The sequence below is a fragment of the Ixodes scapularis genome, unplaced genomic scaffold, assembly GCF_016920785.2.
Source record: "Ixodes scapularis isolate PalLabHiFi unplaced genomic scaffold, ASM1692078v2 ptg000925l_1__unscaffolded, whole genome shotgun sequence".
Taxonomy (NCBI): domain Eukaryota; kingdom Metazoa; phylum Arthropoda; class Arachnida; order Ixodida; family Ixodidae; genus Ixodes; species Ixodes scapularis.
The window spans coordinates 245,061-262,544 of record NW_024610070.1 but is presented as its reverse complement, the minus strand read 5'-3'; the positions used below and the strand labels follow the sequence as shown (position 1 = coordinate 262,544).

The window sequence follows — 17,484 nt, the reverse complement described above, 5'->3', positions numbered from 1 at the left end:
GCTGTCAAATTACCTACACCGGACTATACCTCCTCTTGTTGGAAATACGCCGACCCATGTGCTGAACACCGGCCACTTCGTAGAACGTGCCTCGCAAGTGAGACTCAGCGATGATGAAACGATTGTGTCTTTCGACGTTGTGTCGCTCTTTAGCAGCGTGCCAGTTCCCTTAGTAGTTGCTGCAGCCAGAGAGGTTCTCGAGAAAGACGAAACATTGGGCTCAAGAACCAGCCTCAGTTTTGAAGAGCTATGCCGCCTTCTCGAGTTCTGCCTTGGCAGTACGTACTTCAGCTTCAAGGGTGAGATTTTCAAGCAAGTCAGCGGAACGGCAATGGGCGCCTCTATTTCTGTCACGACGGAAAACCTCACAATGGAAGTGGTTGAACAGAAAGCGCTTAGCACTTTCGCCAACAGGCCAAAAGAGTTCATGCGCTATGTAGATGACTGTTTTTGCATCGTGAAGAAATCAGAGGTGAACAACTTCCTCGCACACCTGAATTCCATGGAACCGGCCATCCAGTTCACTGTAGAATACGACAGAGATGGAGTCTTGCCGTTCCTCGATGCTCTGGTGAAAAGGCAAGGAGACAAGCTGGGGTTCACGGTCTACAGGAAGCCAACACACACCGGACGCTACCTTGATTATGACTCGAACCACCCAACGAGTCACAAGACGTCGGTGGTCTCTACTCTCTTGTCTAGAGCAACGACCATCTGCTCGTCGGAAAGAGACAGAAGAAAGGAGAGACAGACCATACTTGCTGACCTCCAAAAAAACGGCTACTCAAGGAGTTTTGTTCAACGCGTCGCCCGTCGACAGTGCTGCACGCGCAATAACCATGGATCGTCGGGTGACACACAGCCCGCCCCATCGCGCGCTTCAGCATCCCCTATGTAAAAGGGACGAGCGAGACACTGGCGCGCGTGCTCCGAAAAGAAGGGATCCAGGTGGCGCACAAGCCAGTGTCAACTAGGGTGCCTACATGTCTGTCTGTCTCAGGGTGAAGACATCCATTGTTGCCCCGAATGTGCCAGCGCGTGACGCTCTCGCGCACTCGGTGCGTGACTTGGGCGGTAAAATGGCGTCTATGCATTAGCCAAAGCTACGCGCTCGAGCTGAGTGACACCGGATTGCGCGCACTTCAAAATGCATAAAAAAACGATTGGGCGGAAAAATGGCTGAGATGTCACCACTCAAGCAAAAGCGCGCGTGTGTATGAAGGCACTCTAGTGTCAACATTAGGACGGCTCATGCCGAGGCCGAAAGATCGCCTCCCAAAAGACAAAGCACAAGGCGTGTTCTATAAGATACCGTGTGCGGAGTGCCCCGCCGCCTACATCGGTGAAACTAAATCTTTTCCTGAACGCATGCGCCAGCACCAGAACGATGTGCGCAATTTCGATCGCGAGCGTAGCGCCGTCGCGGAACATTGTGAGGTATTTGATCATCGGATCGGACTTCGGAAACGCACACGTGATAGACAGGGAGCCACATATTCGAAGACGCCTGTTCTTGGAGTCGTGGCATATCCAGAATACACCGGAACATTAACAGGTCCCTCGGGGCCTTACCATCTATTTACGTTCATGGCCTGCGTCACGTTCACAAAACATCACCTCGGTAGAAGAGGAAGGAGAGGTCGAAGCTCGCGCTGGTCCAATTCCAATTTGAGTCACCCCTGAAGAAGGGGTCAGCCGACCCCGAAACGTTGGGAATTCTTTGTTTCTAAACTTTTGGTTTGAGTTTTCTTTTTTTCGAATTGTTCCCCAAACCAGACAGATTTCTGTCGAAGATGTTTACTTTCAAACTAGGTTTTGGGGCTGAAAACAATAAATATAGAATAACTTTATATTTGTTTTTCTTCATAAGTGCGAGCAATGTCACCGCTACAAACTCGAGCACGTCTTGGATTACGCTTTATTTTTCTCTCAAAGCGACGAGTTCGCTGTCGTATCCTCTGCTTTGCTTGCACATACGGTGAAATTCCCCGCGGGAGTTGCCCCAAGGCGTAACATCTTGTGAGGAAGACAGTCAGTCAGTGGACGGAGGCGTGCAATGCGGGTGCCTATGCAGGGCGACGGTGGAGGTGAACTTCCCCGCCATCAGGTCCCAGGAGGCCACATCGGCGGTGTTGAAGGACAGGCTGCCGCGTTTGCCGAAGATCGTGGCTATCACGCGGCTGTCCGATGTTACGGTCGAGGAACTGCCCCGCTCGTCGACAGCGCTGCTACGCCGCAGACGAATCTGTGAGAGGGGGAGGGGGTGACGGGCACCGATGAGTCGGGGATTTTTGCGGCATCCCCCCTCTCGCAATAAAAAAAAAACAAAAAAACGCTTGGACGCGACGAACACAAACCTAGAAACACATCTCGGGTACCCCGAGAAAACTCCTTAACGCCGCTCCAGATTGAGAATTCTGAGTAGTCGCTGACACTAAGTGAGATGTCCGATTGCTAAAGATCACGTTCCTGCGTGTATGTGACAAATTTTAGTGCCAACAAATCGCCCTTTTTGCCGCCAATCACTTTTTACTTCTTTTACTTTATTTCGCACTCGTCTTATTTGTTTTACAGCTTGTTCTAGTGGTTTTGATAACAAATAATACAACTCAATGATATTTACTACCCTCACTGACACCACGAGAAAGGCAAAACGCCTTTTCCAGATGCCCAGACCCGTCACGCGTTATTGACCTTAGGCCTTGCTTTGTCTGCGTGTAAACACGTAAGAACCATGTGATGTCGAAGCGCTAGTTAAGGTAGAAATCTCGTGCTCCAGGCAGGGCATCCGAAGGACTTCCCAGTTGTAATTTGTCCGTCACTATAGCTATCCCATCGTGTATTCGTGCAATGCTTTCGAGCAGACACATTCTTCGAAAAAAAATGCAGACATATACTGAAAATCTGCTGGAACGTGATACGGTATCTAGCTTTCGTTCTAGAAGGTTATAAATATGCCTTCAATTCGTGTTACAAAAAAAAAAAAAAAAACGTGATTGCCAAGTACAAATATTGCCAAATATGGTGACTAAGCAGATCCGAGTTTGCACATTTCAGTAGGTACATTTTGAGATAACTGAAGGTTGTCTTAGCGAACACTTAGGGTCGTTCAAACTTCGCCAATATGTTTGGTATTGGTTCGCTTGGATATTTGCCAAACTAAGATCTCAAACTTCTGTGGCCTGGAAGCCGCGGATCGAAAGTATTTAGAGTTAACCTAACTGATAATCGCTGTAAAAAGGGAACTTTGCAAATGAATATCGCAACTGGCAGTGGAAGTGAGGTTTCGTGCTAAAATAATTAAAATATAGTTTTGAATGTTAGGTGATTGCATCTGAATTTAGCTGCCGTAATTTGAGTAAAGATAGAGTCCTGTGAATCTGCCAGAATTACCTAAGTCGCTTTGACATATCTGCTGTGGTGGTGGTGTCTGTTGCGGCTAGGCGCCGGATCATTTCCTTGATACACATGGCCACAAAGTTTCACTTCCCACTGGTAACTTCGTGCCGATAAGGTATATGATTACGCGGCAATGTGATAATTGTAGACCTTATAACGTTATGCATTTTTCCCGGTAAGGGTTTTGATTAAATGAATATCAAAAAGCTTCCGATCGCATTTTTGATCATATCTAGTGTCAGGACTCAGCCTAGTTACTGAGAGACAATATTTCGAATACAAAAGGCAATATCAGATAAGAAATCGATATATCGAAATACAGATACTCAAGAGATACGCCTTTTTTTTCCCGAGTAAAGTTATGCTCTTCAAGGGCATTTAATATTGCAGAATAAAATATACATTAGACTATGTAGAGCAGGTCTATCACATGGCGAAAATACTAACCACATTTAAATGTCAAGCAATGCATACAGATGTTTTTATTTTGCGAATAAAAACACAGGAGAGATTTTCTAAACAACATTAGTTTTTTATTTGTTGTTGAAAAGCCGAATATTTTCCTTTTCCATTCATCTAACATATTGGACAATTTTTTATTATTAACTACGAATTTCAAGCTAAAAAAATGAAAAGCGGAATATCAAAGCTAAATAGCCGACTCCCCTAGATGGCAAGCAATAACGCCAGCACGCCATTCTCAGTACTTACATTTCTTTTACATATACATTTACCTCTTGCTCAAAAATGCTCAAAATCACATTTATTTCAAAGGTGATAATGCCATACATCTGTATCACGATAACGCCTAGCCCTTCCTAGCAGTAGGGGCACGCGAGAGTTAAAATTGAGCTGTTTTAGTGAGACAGGAGAGACTACTGTGTTCAAATGCACTCGTTCTTTTTCTCGTGAGTAGATTCTATTTTGTTGTCACTTCAACTAGCTTCCGCCAAGTATATGGGCAACGCTTCTTGATGGTATATATTACACGAGTAACGTTGTATTGTATACCTGACTTTAAGTACATTCCAGATACATTCCAACAAATACCGGTCATAGCATGCCACGGTCTACCTGCGACGTGCTCAAAATCCGTGAGAGCCAAAGGTGCCAAGGTCCTTAAAGCCTGTGGTCACGTTTAGAGTGCCACAATGTTTCTGGGCTGCAACGAGGTGCTTCCAGCAAGCACCATTGAGACACTCTATTCTCGTTGAGGGCGTGGAGCCATCTACGAGAGCTAATATCAAACAGCGGATTCCCAAGTACTTTGTTGGCAACGTTTTCAAGACTTTATCAGACTTTGTATCCAGATGCAGCTGAAGTATAAAGCTTCATTGTGCCCTGAAGCCTTGGTATGTCAACTTTACTTCCGATATAGAAATAATGCAGTGAATGCTATAGTAACATAGTTTATGAGCGAAATCTAATGTGAGCAGTGTTTAACTAGCCCTAAATGTTGTCCAACTTTGCGAGAAGACTTGCTTCAAATAAATCAGTAAAATGTCCCTTGACGTGAGTTCCTGCAACTTCACTATCCTCTCATTTTTTCATGTTCACAACCAAGAGATCAGTGTAGTAGTGAAGATGCACAGAAATAATAAATTGGACGCACATCATTTCGGCAAACTGAAACAAGGTAGAATTCACTTGTGTAGTTGAATAAAATTTGGGGCCATTTTGGAATTCAAAATTACTTCATATGTGTGAAACTTTCATCTTTTTTATTGGATGAAGGAATCCTACGGAGAAGCATAAAACATTTTGGTAGCAATACCGGCATCCAGCGGTTGAAGAACTGCGTTGATTCGACCTTCTGGAACATCAGTCTCCTGACGCTGCGGTTCAAGGCGCAGTGGAACACGAAGAAGGCGCAGCCCTGTGGGCGAGAATAGAACAGAACAAAAGCTAAACATGCAAGACTTTCTCTTCAGCAGAAAAGTTTGGTGCTCCGTGGACACCAATTGGTCGCACATAATTCGTGTCTTTTTCTGCTCAGTCCGGAGTATGAAGCAATATATCCCCGGAGGCTACGGAATGAGAAGCCACATGCACAAAGATGTCTGTCGTAATCGCCGGTAATTACGGCTGTCACATACGTTTGCTTGGGGTAGTGGCACCATAGAGTAATATACACAATGTAAAGAGCGGACACTACCATAGGCCCCAGCGGCCCAGATAGACCAGTGACAGGTAGCGCTCCTAGCGGGCGGTATTAAGAATAATCTGATTCCGTTTCCGGTCAAGTTAGTTTCGGTTTCGGTTGGGGCGTTTCTGCTCCGGTTTCTCCGGTACCACTCTCTCTGTCTTTCCTCCCGCCTCGCTCGGGTCTCAAAACTCCCGAAGCCGCTGTTTTTTTTTTTGTTTTTTTTAATACTGTCGCACTTTTGCTTTAATTTTTTACAATAGAGTGCGTGCAAAATGTGTCAAACAATAGTTCAACTTACTTCACAAAGCAGAAGTATATATATTTCTTGTTCTTTTTCTATTATAAAGCATTGAACGCCGCATTGACTCCTGACTGGTGGAGCATTTTGGGGTAAACAACAGTAAGTGGTTCGAACATATTTTATTGGACCACATTCATGTATACATGATTTACTTCAGAAGCTCTGTATGTTTTATACGAAAGAGATCGATACTCACAAAAATACATTAATATGAAGGACTTCAGCATATCGTACACTTCGTAATAGATTCTTAGCGGAACCAAGTTAACAAAACCTTTCCACGGAGAACATGCTCTATGATACATTCACTTTCACGCCGACTCGGGTACGGGAAGTAAGGGCAAAAATAAATAAGACATGGCTATCATTACCAGTCATAAGAGTATAATAACAGTGCGAAGCACACTCCGGATAGTACAAATCCCCGAATTCCGGCAAATATAAAAAAAACACCAATTTGCATAGCCTCAAACTCACTGCGGGCGAGCCATTACCAAACAATGAGAACTCTATTCGAAATCTGACAAGGTTCAACGTCCCTAAACATTCCTCGAAATTGTTCAGAAAAGAAATATGGCTTTAGAAAAAAGCGGCTAAAAAACTATGGGCAGTGGATACAAAAGTGGATACATTTTCTTTCAAACATGTTTAGCCTCTATACAGACTTTTCTGTCGAAATTTCGTAGAAAGTAGACAAATATTTTTGTTAGGGAGCCGTGATACACATTCGCTGGAAAAAAGGGAAACAAATATTTGGAGAGCAAGCTGCACCGCCCACTTAATAAGCACTTTTTGTTTTTGGTTTGGCAACCGCCTCTGTTAATACACTATTAACAGTTAAACCTGTCTCGTTGCTTACTAGCCACTGAAGAGTGCAACCGAACTTTGACCAAATTCCGGTTAAGAAATCAAACATGTCAACACAAGCGTATTCTGCAAAACAATTTTAAAAACCCTTTGTGGTACTCCTCTGGGCAAAGGCTAAAACCACCCAGACCTCAAAGTGATACAAAGCGGCACACACTCCTCGAACATGTGTCACACTCTCTATTATGGGAAGAAAGTGATTTTCTAGTTGCTGAATGAAATGAAAGGTAGCCTGTGATGGTACTACTAAGTTCCCGAAGAATTTTCCAGGCACGTGTTATGCTTTAGGAACAAGACAGTACTGGTGTGATGATGTGGGAGAACCAACGATGAGGAAAACGACGCGCGCGAAAACTGAGTTGGACTGAGCAACACTGTGGACTAAGTAAAAGACAAAGAGGTTCAAGGCAAGAGTGGGATAAACGGAAAAAACAAAGAGGATGACGAGAAGGGAAGAGGGGCCACAAGCTTGTGCCTGGAAAAAAAGAGAAGGGCGGGCACGACACGGAACCCGGCTCGACAGCGGTGGTCCCGGCAGCCAAGGAGGAGCCCGGACGGACGAGTCCAGGCCCGTGGGGCTTTCACCCAAGCTCGCTGAGAAGCCTCCGCCTGTGCCTAGCAAGCAGCTTAGCATTTCCTGGACCAGACGAACGCCCTGCCTACGTCGACGTGCACCACTGGGCCGTCAGCGGATGCGGCGAACTGAACTCTGTATATATAGCAACACCATTGTTTTCTAACTTCTTGTTGAAACGACTGTAAATAATACCTACCTTCTTATATTCACCGCACTGGAATTCCGAGTCCTTTTAAATATTATATTTTTTTCCATCACAATCTGGCGTCCGCGACAGGACTCTCTCTTTTTAACATCTTATATTCCAGACGGTGGTGTAAGAAGAGTTACAGTATGAATCCCGATAAATTGCTATCGGTTGGGAGAGAGCTGGGGTATGCGGGCATAGAACTCCGCGAATGGGTCGAAAAAGAAATAGTCAGACAGAAAGAAGAACGGGTCAGAATGAGAGAAGATGCAAGAGAGGCAGCTAAGGAGGCGCAAGAGACAACTGACAGAGAAGCTCACAGATTCCAACAAGAGCAAGCGGTGCTGCAGATGCGTTTTCAGTTGCGAGGAAACAACAGTTCACCTCGAGATGAGGATCCGCAGGATACTGGCGGTGGAGAAAACCCAGGGAGGCAAACATGCTATCGTAGCCATCATAAATTAATCCCACCATTTAATGACAAAAGAGACGACCTGGACGCTTACATCCGACGTTTCGAGCGAGTGGCGACCAGTCAGGAATGGCCCCAAGAAAAGTGGGCGATGTCTTTAAGTCTGCCTCACCGGTGAGGCCTTAACGGTCGTTGGAAGGATGACACCCGAAGAGTCATTGGACTATTCAAAAGTAAAGCTTAGCCTGCTTCAGCGGTTTCGCTACACAGCAGAATGCTACCGGGAAAAATTTCGGCAAAGCAAGCCAGAAGAGTCAGAGACCGGGAGACAATTTGCAGCTCGGCTCCTCGGTTATTTCGACCGATGGCTTGAGAACGGGTGAGACCATTAAGACATTTGAAGAGCTCAGAGATCGCATGGTCGCAGAGCAGTTCTTAAGAAGATGTAGCAAAAACTGTCTATATTTTTGAAGGAGAGAGACTGCAAAACCCTCGAGAGTTTGGCAGTAACTGCAGACCACTTTTTTGAAGCGCAGGGCCAAACTAGCTTGTCTAGCTCGAAAGAAGAGGACCTAAGCCATAAGAGTGGAGGTCGTAATAAAGAGGGTAGTCGACTGAAAGTTCCCACCAAGGGAGTGAGCCGGTGTTTCCTCTGCAACAAGCCTGGACATAAAGCCGCAGAATGCTGGACCAGTTCCAGAGCTCAACACGGATCTGCGTGCTGGAGGTGCGGCAAGCCAGGACACAAATCAGATGCGTGTAACTGGAAGCCAGAAGATAAAGGTAGCAAGACTCCTCAGGCATCCTGTATGTTGACAGTCGCTGACAGCGAAAATCCAGAAGAGACATACATTGTACTGAGAAACGGAGAACAGATACCGATAGTAAATGCGGCACTCGGAAAGGCTCCACGGTTCCTGGTAGATAATATGCCAGTGGTGAGGGGGGAAGTGTGCGGTCGTCCGGTCACCGTACTAAGAGACAGCGGCTGCAACACGGTTGTGGTAAAAAGAGATCTGGTTCCCGATGATAAGTTAACCGGTGTCTCTAGTCCGGTTTTACTACTTGATAGGACTGTAAAGTACCTGCCAGAGGCAGAAATAGAGGTTAGAACTCCGTTTTTTACGGGCAGTCTAACAGCCAAGTGCATGGACAACCCGTTGTACGATTTGGTGTTAGGAAATGTTCATGTGGTGAGAGGAATTGATGATCCCGATGAAGAATGGAATGACGAGGGAAGACTAAGCGGGTCTCAACTGAACGAAGAGAGACAGACATCCAAGGGGACGTCAGGAAAAAGTGAGACTGGCGAAGGACTCGTTCTTGACGAGAGTGGAAAAGAAGGCTGTGACGTCTTGGTGCCGGACTTTAATTCTGCGGGAGCGCTGAAAAGAGTAGCCGGCAAGGAAAAAAATTCCCAACTACCGGTTATGACGCTCGGACCGACGGGAATTGACCACAACAAGTTGAAACTATCTCAACGTAATGACGAATCGTTGAAGAAATGCTTTGCTGCCGTCGGCAAAAAGTATATCTCGGGAAAATCACACGAGTCTGAATTCGTGTTGCGTAATGAAATCCTCTACAGGAGGTACAAGACGCCGGCACACAAGCAATGGGAACAACTGGTTGTTCCGAGAGATTTCCGAACCATCGTACTGAAATTGGCGCACGAAGGAATCATCTCTGTACATCAGGGAACTAAGAAGACCACTGATCGCATCCAGGAGGAATTCTACTGGCCTGGAATTGCAATGAACATCAAGCGATTCGTGAAGTCGTGCGACATGTGCCAGAGAACCATTCCTAAGCACATGGTGCCGAGAGCACCCCTTGGAACCATGCCGATCATCGACACTCCCTTCCAAAGAGTCGGCATTGACATTGTCGGACCTATCGTTCAGAGACGGGCAACAGGTATATACTGACAATGGTTGACTTCGCTACCAGATACCCAGATGCTGTCGCTCTGAAAAGCATCGGCACAGTAGAGGTAGCGGAGGGCCTACTGCAAATGTTTTCTCGAGTAGGCCTGCCACGAGAAATCGTCAGTGACCGGGGATCATGCTTCACGTCGGCTCTCATGAAGGAGATCAGTCGCCTATTGTCGCTCAGACTGCTGACGACAACCCCCTACCATCGAATGTGTAATGGGCTGGTTGAACGATTTAATGGGACTCTAAAACAAATGATCAAGAGAATGTGCCAGGAGAAACCGCGATGTTGGGATAGATATCTCACCCTGTTGCTTTTCGCATACAGGGAAGTGCTGCAGAGCAGCCTGGGGTTCTCCCCGTTTGACCTTCTTTATGGAAGGTATGTTCGCGGTCCTATGGCGGTTCTGAGGGAACTCTGGACCAACGAGAACATCGACCCGGAGACCAAGACAACATACGAATATGTGGTTGATCTGCGCAAGAGACTCGAGGAGACCTGTAAAGCCGCCCACGAGGAACTCAAGAAGGCCCAACAGACACAAAAGGAACACTACGACAAGAAGAGTCGAGCGCGCCAACTACGAGAAGGGGACAGAGTACTGATCTTGTTACCGACAGACAGGAACAAGTTGGTGCTACAATGGAAGGGTCCATTCCGGGTAGTTGAGAAGAGGAATGACGTGGATTACGTCATAGACCTTGGTCAGAAAACGACCGCGTTTCACATTAATATGTTGAAGAGATACGAGGAGAGAGAAGTTCTTGGAGCTCCCAGGCAAGTCTTGGCTGGTATGGCTGTGGAAGTGGATCCCGAAGAACAGGAGGTCCCTCATGTTGGTCTTCACAAGCTTCAAGATCACAAGGACGTACAGTTCTCAGAAGAGATGACTGAGTTCAAAACTAACGATGCAAGGAAGCTGCTGGAAGAGTTCCAGGACGTATTTTCAGATCTTCCAGGTCAAACCAGTCTCATAAAATGCCAGTTGAAACTGAAGACAGATACGCTGATCCAAGTGCGACAATTCCCCATTCCCTTTGCGCTACAGGAAGAGGTAGAAAAGGAGATCGGCGATATGTTACGCCAAGGCATAATCGAGAAGTGCGACTCGGCCTACAACTCGCCCTTTGTGGTAATAAGGAAGAAGGATAAATCAACACTGTTATGCATAGATTTCCGCCAACTGAATAAGGTTCTGGAAACCGATAGCGAACCGATTCCTCGAGTCGACATGATGTTCGCTGAACTAAGCACTAAACGATACTTTTCTAACTTTGACTTCGCCAAGGGGTATTGGCAAGTACCTATGGCCGAAGGATCAGAGGATGCGACCGCTTTTTCAACTATGTCGGGACTGTATCGGTTCAGGTTCATGCCCTTCGGCATAAAAACAGCCCCAGCAGTGTTCACACGATTAATGAGGAAAGTTCTCGAAGGGGTTCCAAACGTACATCATTACTTTGACGACGTCCTAATATCAACCGACACCTGGGAGGAGCATATGAGGACAATGAGCCTAGTCTTGACTAAGGTGAGGGAGGCTGGACTTACCATCAAGCCAAAGAAAACAGAGATCGGGTTTTCAAGAATAACCTTTCTTGGCCACAAAGTCGGGCAGGGGACTTTCGAGCCCCTAACAGAGACGCTAGATAAAATTCAAGGCACAATAAGACCAAAGACTAAAACAGAAGTCCGATCCTTCCTAGGGCTGACCGGCTATTACCGGGAATTCGTTCCCAATTACGCCGAGACAACGCTCCCTCTGACGGAGCTGACAAGGAAAAGAGCGGCCAACAAGGTTATCTGGGAGGAAAGACAGGAGAGAGCGTTCCAGCTACTGAAGAAACTCCTCTCCGATAAGCCGATTTTGAAATCTCCAGATCTGTCGAAGGAGATTATTTTGAGAACAGACGCGTCGGAAAGGTGTCTGGGCGCCGTACTAATGCAAGAACATGAAGGGATCTTGCATCCGGTTGCGCATGCAAGCCGGAAGTTACTGCCTCGAGAAGTCGCGTATTCCACCATTGAGCGTGAATGCCTAGCCCTCGTGTGGGCAGTGCAAAATTCCACAGATTCTTGTTTGGCAAACGCTTCACTGTACAGAGCGACCACCAGCCGCTTGAATACATTCACTCTGCTAGGCATCTGAATAGTCGCGTATTGAGATGGAGTTTGCTACTCGCCGAGTACGATTTTAAAGTGACGTACATTAAGGGCTGCCAGAATGTTGGAGCTGACTATTTAAGTTGTATGTAATGCGTCCACAGCTGTTACTGGATTTGTTTTGGGGGAGGTAATAATTTACCTACGTATTAAACAGGCTTCGTCATTTTCGTGTGGTTTGGTAACAATTGTTTGTTTTGACTACAGGTCTTATTTATTTTGCTTAAAAGTTTTGGTAAACAATTGTCTTAAAAGGGGGGTAATTGTGATGATGTGGGAGAACCAACGATGAGGAAAACGACGCGCGCGAAAACTGAGTTGGACTGAGCAACACTGTGGACTGAGTAAAAGACAAAGAGGTTCAAGGCAAGAGTGGGATAAACGGAAAAAACGAAGACGATGACGAGAAGGGAAGAGGGCCCACAAGCTCGTGCCTGGAAAAAACGAGAAGGGCGGGCACGACACGGAACCCGGCTCGACAGCGGTGGTCCCGGCAGCCAAGGAGGAGCCCGGACGGACGAGTCCAGGCCCGTGGGGCTTTCACCCAAGCTCGCTGAGAAGCCTCCGCCTGTGCCTAGCAAGCAGCTGAGCATTTCCTGGACAATACGAACGCCCTGCCTACGTCGACGTGCACCACCGGGCCGTAAGCGGATGCGGCGAACTGAACTCTGTATATATAGCCACACCATTGTTTTCTAACTTCTTGTTTAAACGACTGTAAATAATTCCTACCTTCTTATATTCACCGCACTGGAATTCCGAGTCCTTTTAATTATTATATCTTTTTTTCCATCACAACTGGTGAGGCCTGGTCAGGTTATTAGACTCATCCGATAGCAGCTGAGAACAGCCACAGCTGTAAGTTGTTTGTTCAAGCAAAAGCTTGATCAAATAGCCCCAAACGTAATAAAAAAGTGGCTCAGTCATCAATTATGTTTGACCTGATGTCTGATGCCAGCTCAGAAATATCCTCTAGTGGCGGGAAGTTATCAATTGGAAGACATACCACAATGTCTGAAATTAAACTTTCATGGTGCGAAGATATTTGCAACTCCTTTAGGAGGTCAGCCTTGTCATCCTCTACGTTTTCATTGTACGACAGTTTGAACGGTTTCTTTATCGAGAGGTGTTTTAGTCCTGAGGTGAACTGATGCATATTTGCGTTTGTGTTGCAGCCCAGCATTTGTCGTATATAGCTCCAAAAACGTTCTCAAGTATGTCTTGCTGCAGGCGTCGTGTAAGTAAGAACTTAAAGTCATGGCTGCTTGAAAGCTCATCCCAGAGCATGAGGACACCTTTTATAGTAACTTGCCACCCAATGATGGCTTATGGCTGCCTCTACTTTGGAACTGCCATGCTGAAATCCATCCGAGTTACTGGTGGAGAAAATCAAGTATTTCAGATTCTCCCTTCAGAATGGCATGACGCAACTTCTGCCCTGTCTTCTTGAATTTTTTAGCTATTTAGACAATCAAAAAGTATGCACATCCTATCACAGAAATAGGCTGTAGCCATGGCTGCCTCAGGAGGTTCCTTAACAAAAAACAAGGGATATGATTGCAAGAAAGAGTGAGGCACTCAGTACCTGTGGGGCACAATTTTCTTCCATGTTATAGAAAGGTTCTTGAAAAAATGTGTCTCTCAGTAAGTTTCGGAGCCAATTGCAAGCTCATCTCATGGATAGAGCAATAAAGTTCAACAATAGAAGACCCCTCAATGACCTCATTTCCAATGCAAAGTTTGTGGGCTTGGAGATTGCTCTTGGTTGTTTTGGGAAGGTGTGGAACATCAAGGACAAAGTAAACGTGTTCGTTGTCAACTTCAAAAAATGGCTTATCAACACACGCACCAAGCTTACGTTTGAAGTCCCCTAACCCAGACCACAGCCTTTACTGTGAAGCCAACAGTCTTAAGCTCCCGAATGAGAGAAATGAGGAGACTGCGTTAAACAGAAGACGTTGTTGGAGTGTGCACAAGAGTGTATGCAAGGGGCTAAACGCATTTCGTGGAAATTTCAGACAGCATAACAACCAAGGCTCTATCTGCAATGTTAGAGGTTCGTTCAACACCGTCATCTGTAAACCCATGGACAATGTCGTGTGCAGGGTCGTAAATTAAATTCTTTTTTCTTAAGAAATCTCATCGAAAATCAACATGAACACACGTTCAAGTGCAGCCAGACAGCCCGGCAGAAACAAGAGCGCGAGAAGCTCGAACCGATCGGCTCCACAAATTCACGCCGAGCATGCGAGCACGCGGGCGGTCATGCGTCACCTTGGTTGATGCAAAGTCGACCGAACTTGATGCAGCAGAAAGCACAGATGGACGGCACGCACGGCACAGACGAACGATGCAGGGACGAGCAGAGGCCATGCAGAATGATGCAGAGGCGACGGTGTGCAGGCAGGCAGGCCATTGCAGGCGCCATTCTTCACGTGGTTTTTGTGACGTATTTGATTTAAACTATTTAGTCGTTTTAAGTACTTTAAATAGTATTAAAGCATTGCCATTTAAAAAATAAATACTTTTCACAGAAAGAGTTTTAATTAATTTTAACCAAATTGCAGAAAAGCGCCACGTAGCGGAGGGTATTAAACGCACTATCTGGGCCGCGAATCGGCTCCTGTGTCCTCCGCTTTACGTTTACTATATTACTCTATGGTGGCACGATTAGGGCTTGACCTGAAAGGTGGCGCACCTATATTTCTACTTTACTTTTTTCGGTTACCTCCCCTCGCATTTGCGGTTTCCATCTGCGTATGTGCATATAAACTTTATTGTTGCTGTTCACACAAGTTGTCTTTGTACCAGAATGGTTCAAATTATAATAAAATGTTAAAAAAGATGCGGAGCAAAAACTTTTTTTTTTTTTTTGGCCAATTTGCGATTTTCCTATTTGGTTTGTTGTATTATTGAGTATATCCGAGAGGCTATCACTTGAGACAGCGGCGCTTAATTTCTACGTTTTTCTGACTAATTTTGCGACAGACAACAATAAAAATGGAAACTTTAGCGTTTAGAAATATTGAAGCAAGCACAAGCTTGAAGAAAGGCGATGCGAAAGCAAGTGGACAACGCCAGTGGAAGTACGTTTACCGCGGTGTGCTGAGCCTAATCACAGCAATTGCGATTGTCCCTGCGCAGTCGGCTTTCCGTTAAGTTAACTTAGATACTTTAAATACGTGCAAGGTTACGGCAATCATTGCTATCCTTCATCTTTTTTTGCGGAGATGCCGAGCCGCTGTTTGCGAGCCATCAAAAAGGACATTACTCCGGAGGACAGATTAAAATTTAATAAGGAAATGAACTGTCCTGCTGTGGTAACCATGAAGTTGAAGTGCGCAGAAGAAAAGGAAACGCAAACTTAAGGAAGGCTTGCTGGACCAGCGGGTAGTCTAAAGATAGGCTATGCCGGGCATTTGTTTCATGCTGCTGCGCGGGTGCTGGAGCGAGCTTCCAACGCGTTAATTTGACGCACTGGAAAGGCTTCTATACTTCGTTTCAGCTTCGGTCCAGACGCAGCCGATGCTACGAGCGCGAGCATGTGGCCCAGAACATTGCTTGCACAGCACGAGCGCGCGTGCTTGGCAGGGATGCTGAAAGCCCGGAGCTCGCGCTTGTAGCTTTGGCTGCGTCTGGACCGATGCTGAAACGAAGTATAATCAGTTGGAAAGAAAGGCTACCATTCTAAGAGTGAACTCCTGCCTACCCCTGATGTCACTTCTTCATTACTGCGAGTAGAGACTCATTTTCAAAAATACGGTGAGGACACAAAATTGTAAATTTGGTGAGTTGGTGAAAAAATTTATTTTGTTCCAATATTTGTTACTCTTTCAGTCATATTTGTTTGTGTGTGTAGCAAATTCTTCCGATAATTCTGAGATTCTAAAAAAGACGCCGGAGTACCCCTTTAAATGCGTCTATAGGGGTAGGCGTGCCTGGTGCACCAAGCGCTTTGCGGTGTTTTCATTTTACTTATTTAGTAATATATTTCATTTGAGTGATCCACGAACAACTTGGCGCCACCTTTATGGTGCATTTATCAATGTCTCATGCGATCCTTGAAAGTGAATGGCGGCGGAGCTCCATCTCGTAGAGCGTGTCTCGTGCATTCGCAGAAAAAATATTGGCAATACTTGTAAGAAACGCTAAGCGAGTATTTTATAAGGGGCTTCACAACTCATGGTGACGTCGTGCACATGTTTGGTCTTTCAGGCGGTATTGGCTGACGAGGCTCTTTATAGAGGAAGTATGGATGAGGCACGGGTGCGGAATAAAGTCTGGAAACACAAAATAGACTGAGAATTCTCTGGATCGAGCCAAGGAGGCGGCGCAGAAACGACAGCGGCGCCACAATAGTAGCGAATTACGCACACGCCGAGCTGCTTTGCATGTGACACATGTTACACGTTAGCGTAAATGCACACGGATAATTTTACTACGATGATTACGGTGATGTTTGTAGAGCAATAAAAAACGAAGAACTGACATCTGCAGTATTGACGTGCTTTCCTCAGTATGTTGATCATCAAACGAGCTGGTGATGATGGTAGATGGTAGTTTAAAACCCTGAGACAAGAGAAAACGAAAGGGACAAGACGACTCAGAATTGTTGTGTTTGAAACTTCTGAGTTGTGTCGTCCATTTTGGTCTCCATTGTCTCCGGGCTTTAGTCAATCATTAACTTCCGTACACTCACTGCTGTCTGGTGCATATACTTTTCCTCAAATCTCTTGGAAAGCCAATCGCTGCAATCAGCAGAGAGAGATTGACGAAGCACGAGGCTGAAACTACAAGCCTATGCATAGTAAGAGCCCATGCTATAATCCTAAGCATGACGTAAGCACGTGAAATGCCAGGCTCAGTGCCCCAGCGCATACGAATTTTCTAATATCGAAATATTTCCTCCTCTCTTATTGGTAGAGCTCCCTCCGGAGGTTTCTGCGGTTGACTCTCTCAAGTGATTTGCAGGAAAACAGAATCGCCGGACGCCGTGTCCTGCTAGCATCTATTTTCTTCTTTCTCTCTCTTTAGGCCTTTTACTTCAAGGGACCACTGAATTTCTTAGAGTGTGAAATACATACCTGAAGCGTGTTGAGAACGCAGAAGACGTAAGTCATGACTACAGAAAACTTGCTGTTGTCGAGGAGAAGGAAGCCAGGAATCCAGGTAAGTCCCAGCAGAGGCAGCATAATAACGGTCGTCCGAATCCAGCGTCTACGGGAGCCAAGACATGTAAATGACAGCAGATTATTCAGGTCAGCACTCCAGTGCGATGTCGCTATAAATACTGCTTTCCTTGTGGACCTTATAACTTGTCGCGGCGAGATATTTCTATAAAAATCTGTTGCCGCGACACCTACATAACCTAGTGTTTGCACGGTGGGGTCATTTTCTTCTAATTCTGCTTCTATATCTCTGCGGAAGAAGGAATTATATTGGCTTTTCGGTGAAGGGGCCAAAGCGATTCAATCGGAAGAGGTTTGTTGGTGGACAT

At 45.8% G+C, this 17,484-nt stretch overlaps 1 protein-coding gene across 1 annotated transcript; it reads right to left on the bottom strand.

The window, feature by feature from the left end:
* Nucleotides 1-2,032: 2,032 nt before the first annotated feature.
* On the bottom strand, nt 2,033-17,179 carry LOC120842101 (adhesion G protein-coupled receptor L2-like). Its single transcript, XM_040213126.1, has 3 exons — nt 17,072-17,179; nt 5,174-5,275; nt 2,033-2,245 (listed from the first exon to the last, which is right to left on the bottom strand). The coding sequence occupies exons 1-3, from the start codon at nt 17,177-17,179 to the stop codon at nt 2,033-2,035; spliced, it is 423 nt and encodes a 140-aa protein (XP_040069060.1).
* Between the last annotated feature and the right edge of the window lie 305 nt (nt 17,180-17,484).

What these genes read in the sequence shown, in the direction of transcription:
- LOC120842101 (XM_040213126.1), bottom strand. Translation starts at nt 17,179, where the DNA reads ATGCTGCCTCTGCTGGGACTTACCTGGATTCCTGGCTTCCTTCTCCTC. An exon ending in GCGTTCTCAACACGCTTCAG is followed by an intron (nt 5,276 to 17,071) that starts GTATGTATTTCA and finishes TCTCGCCCACAG; the next exon opens with GGCTGCGCCTTCTTCGTGTT. An exon ending in TCTTCAACCGCTGGATGCCG is followed by an intron (nt 2,246 to 5,173) that starts GTATTGCTACCA and finishes CCCCTCTCACAG; the next exon opens with ATTCGTCTGCGGCGTAGCAG.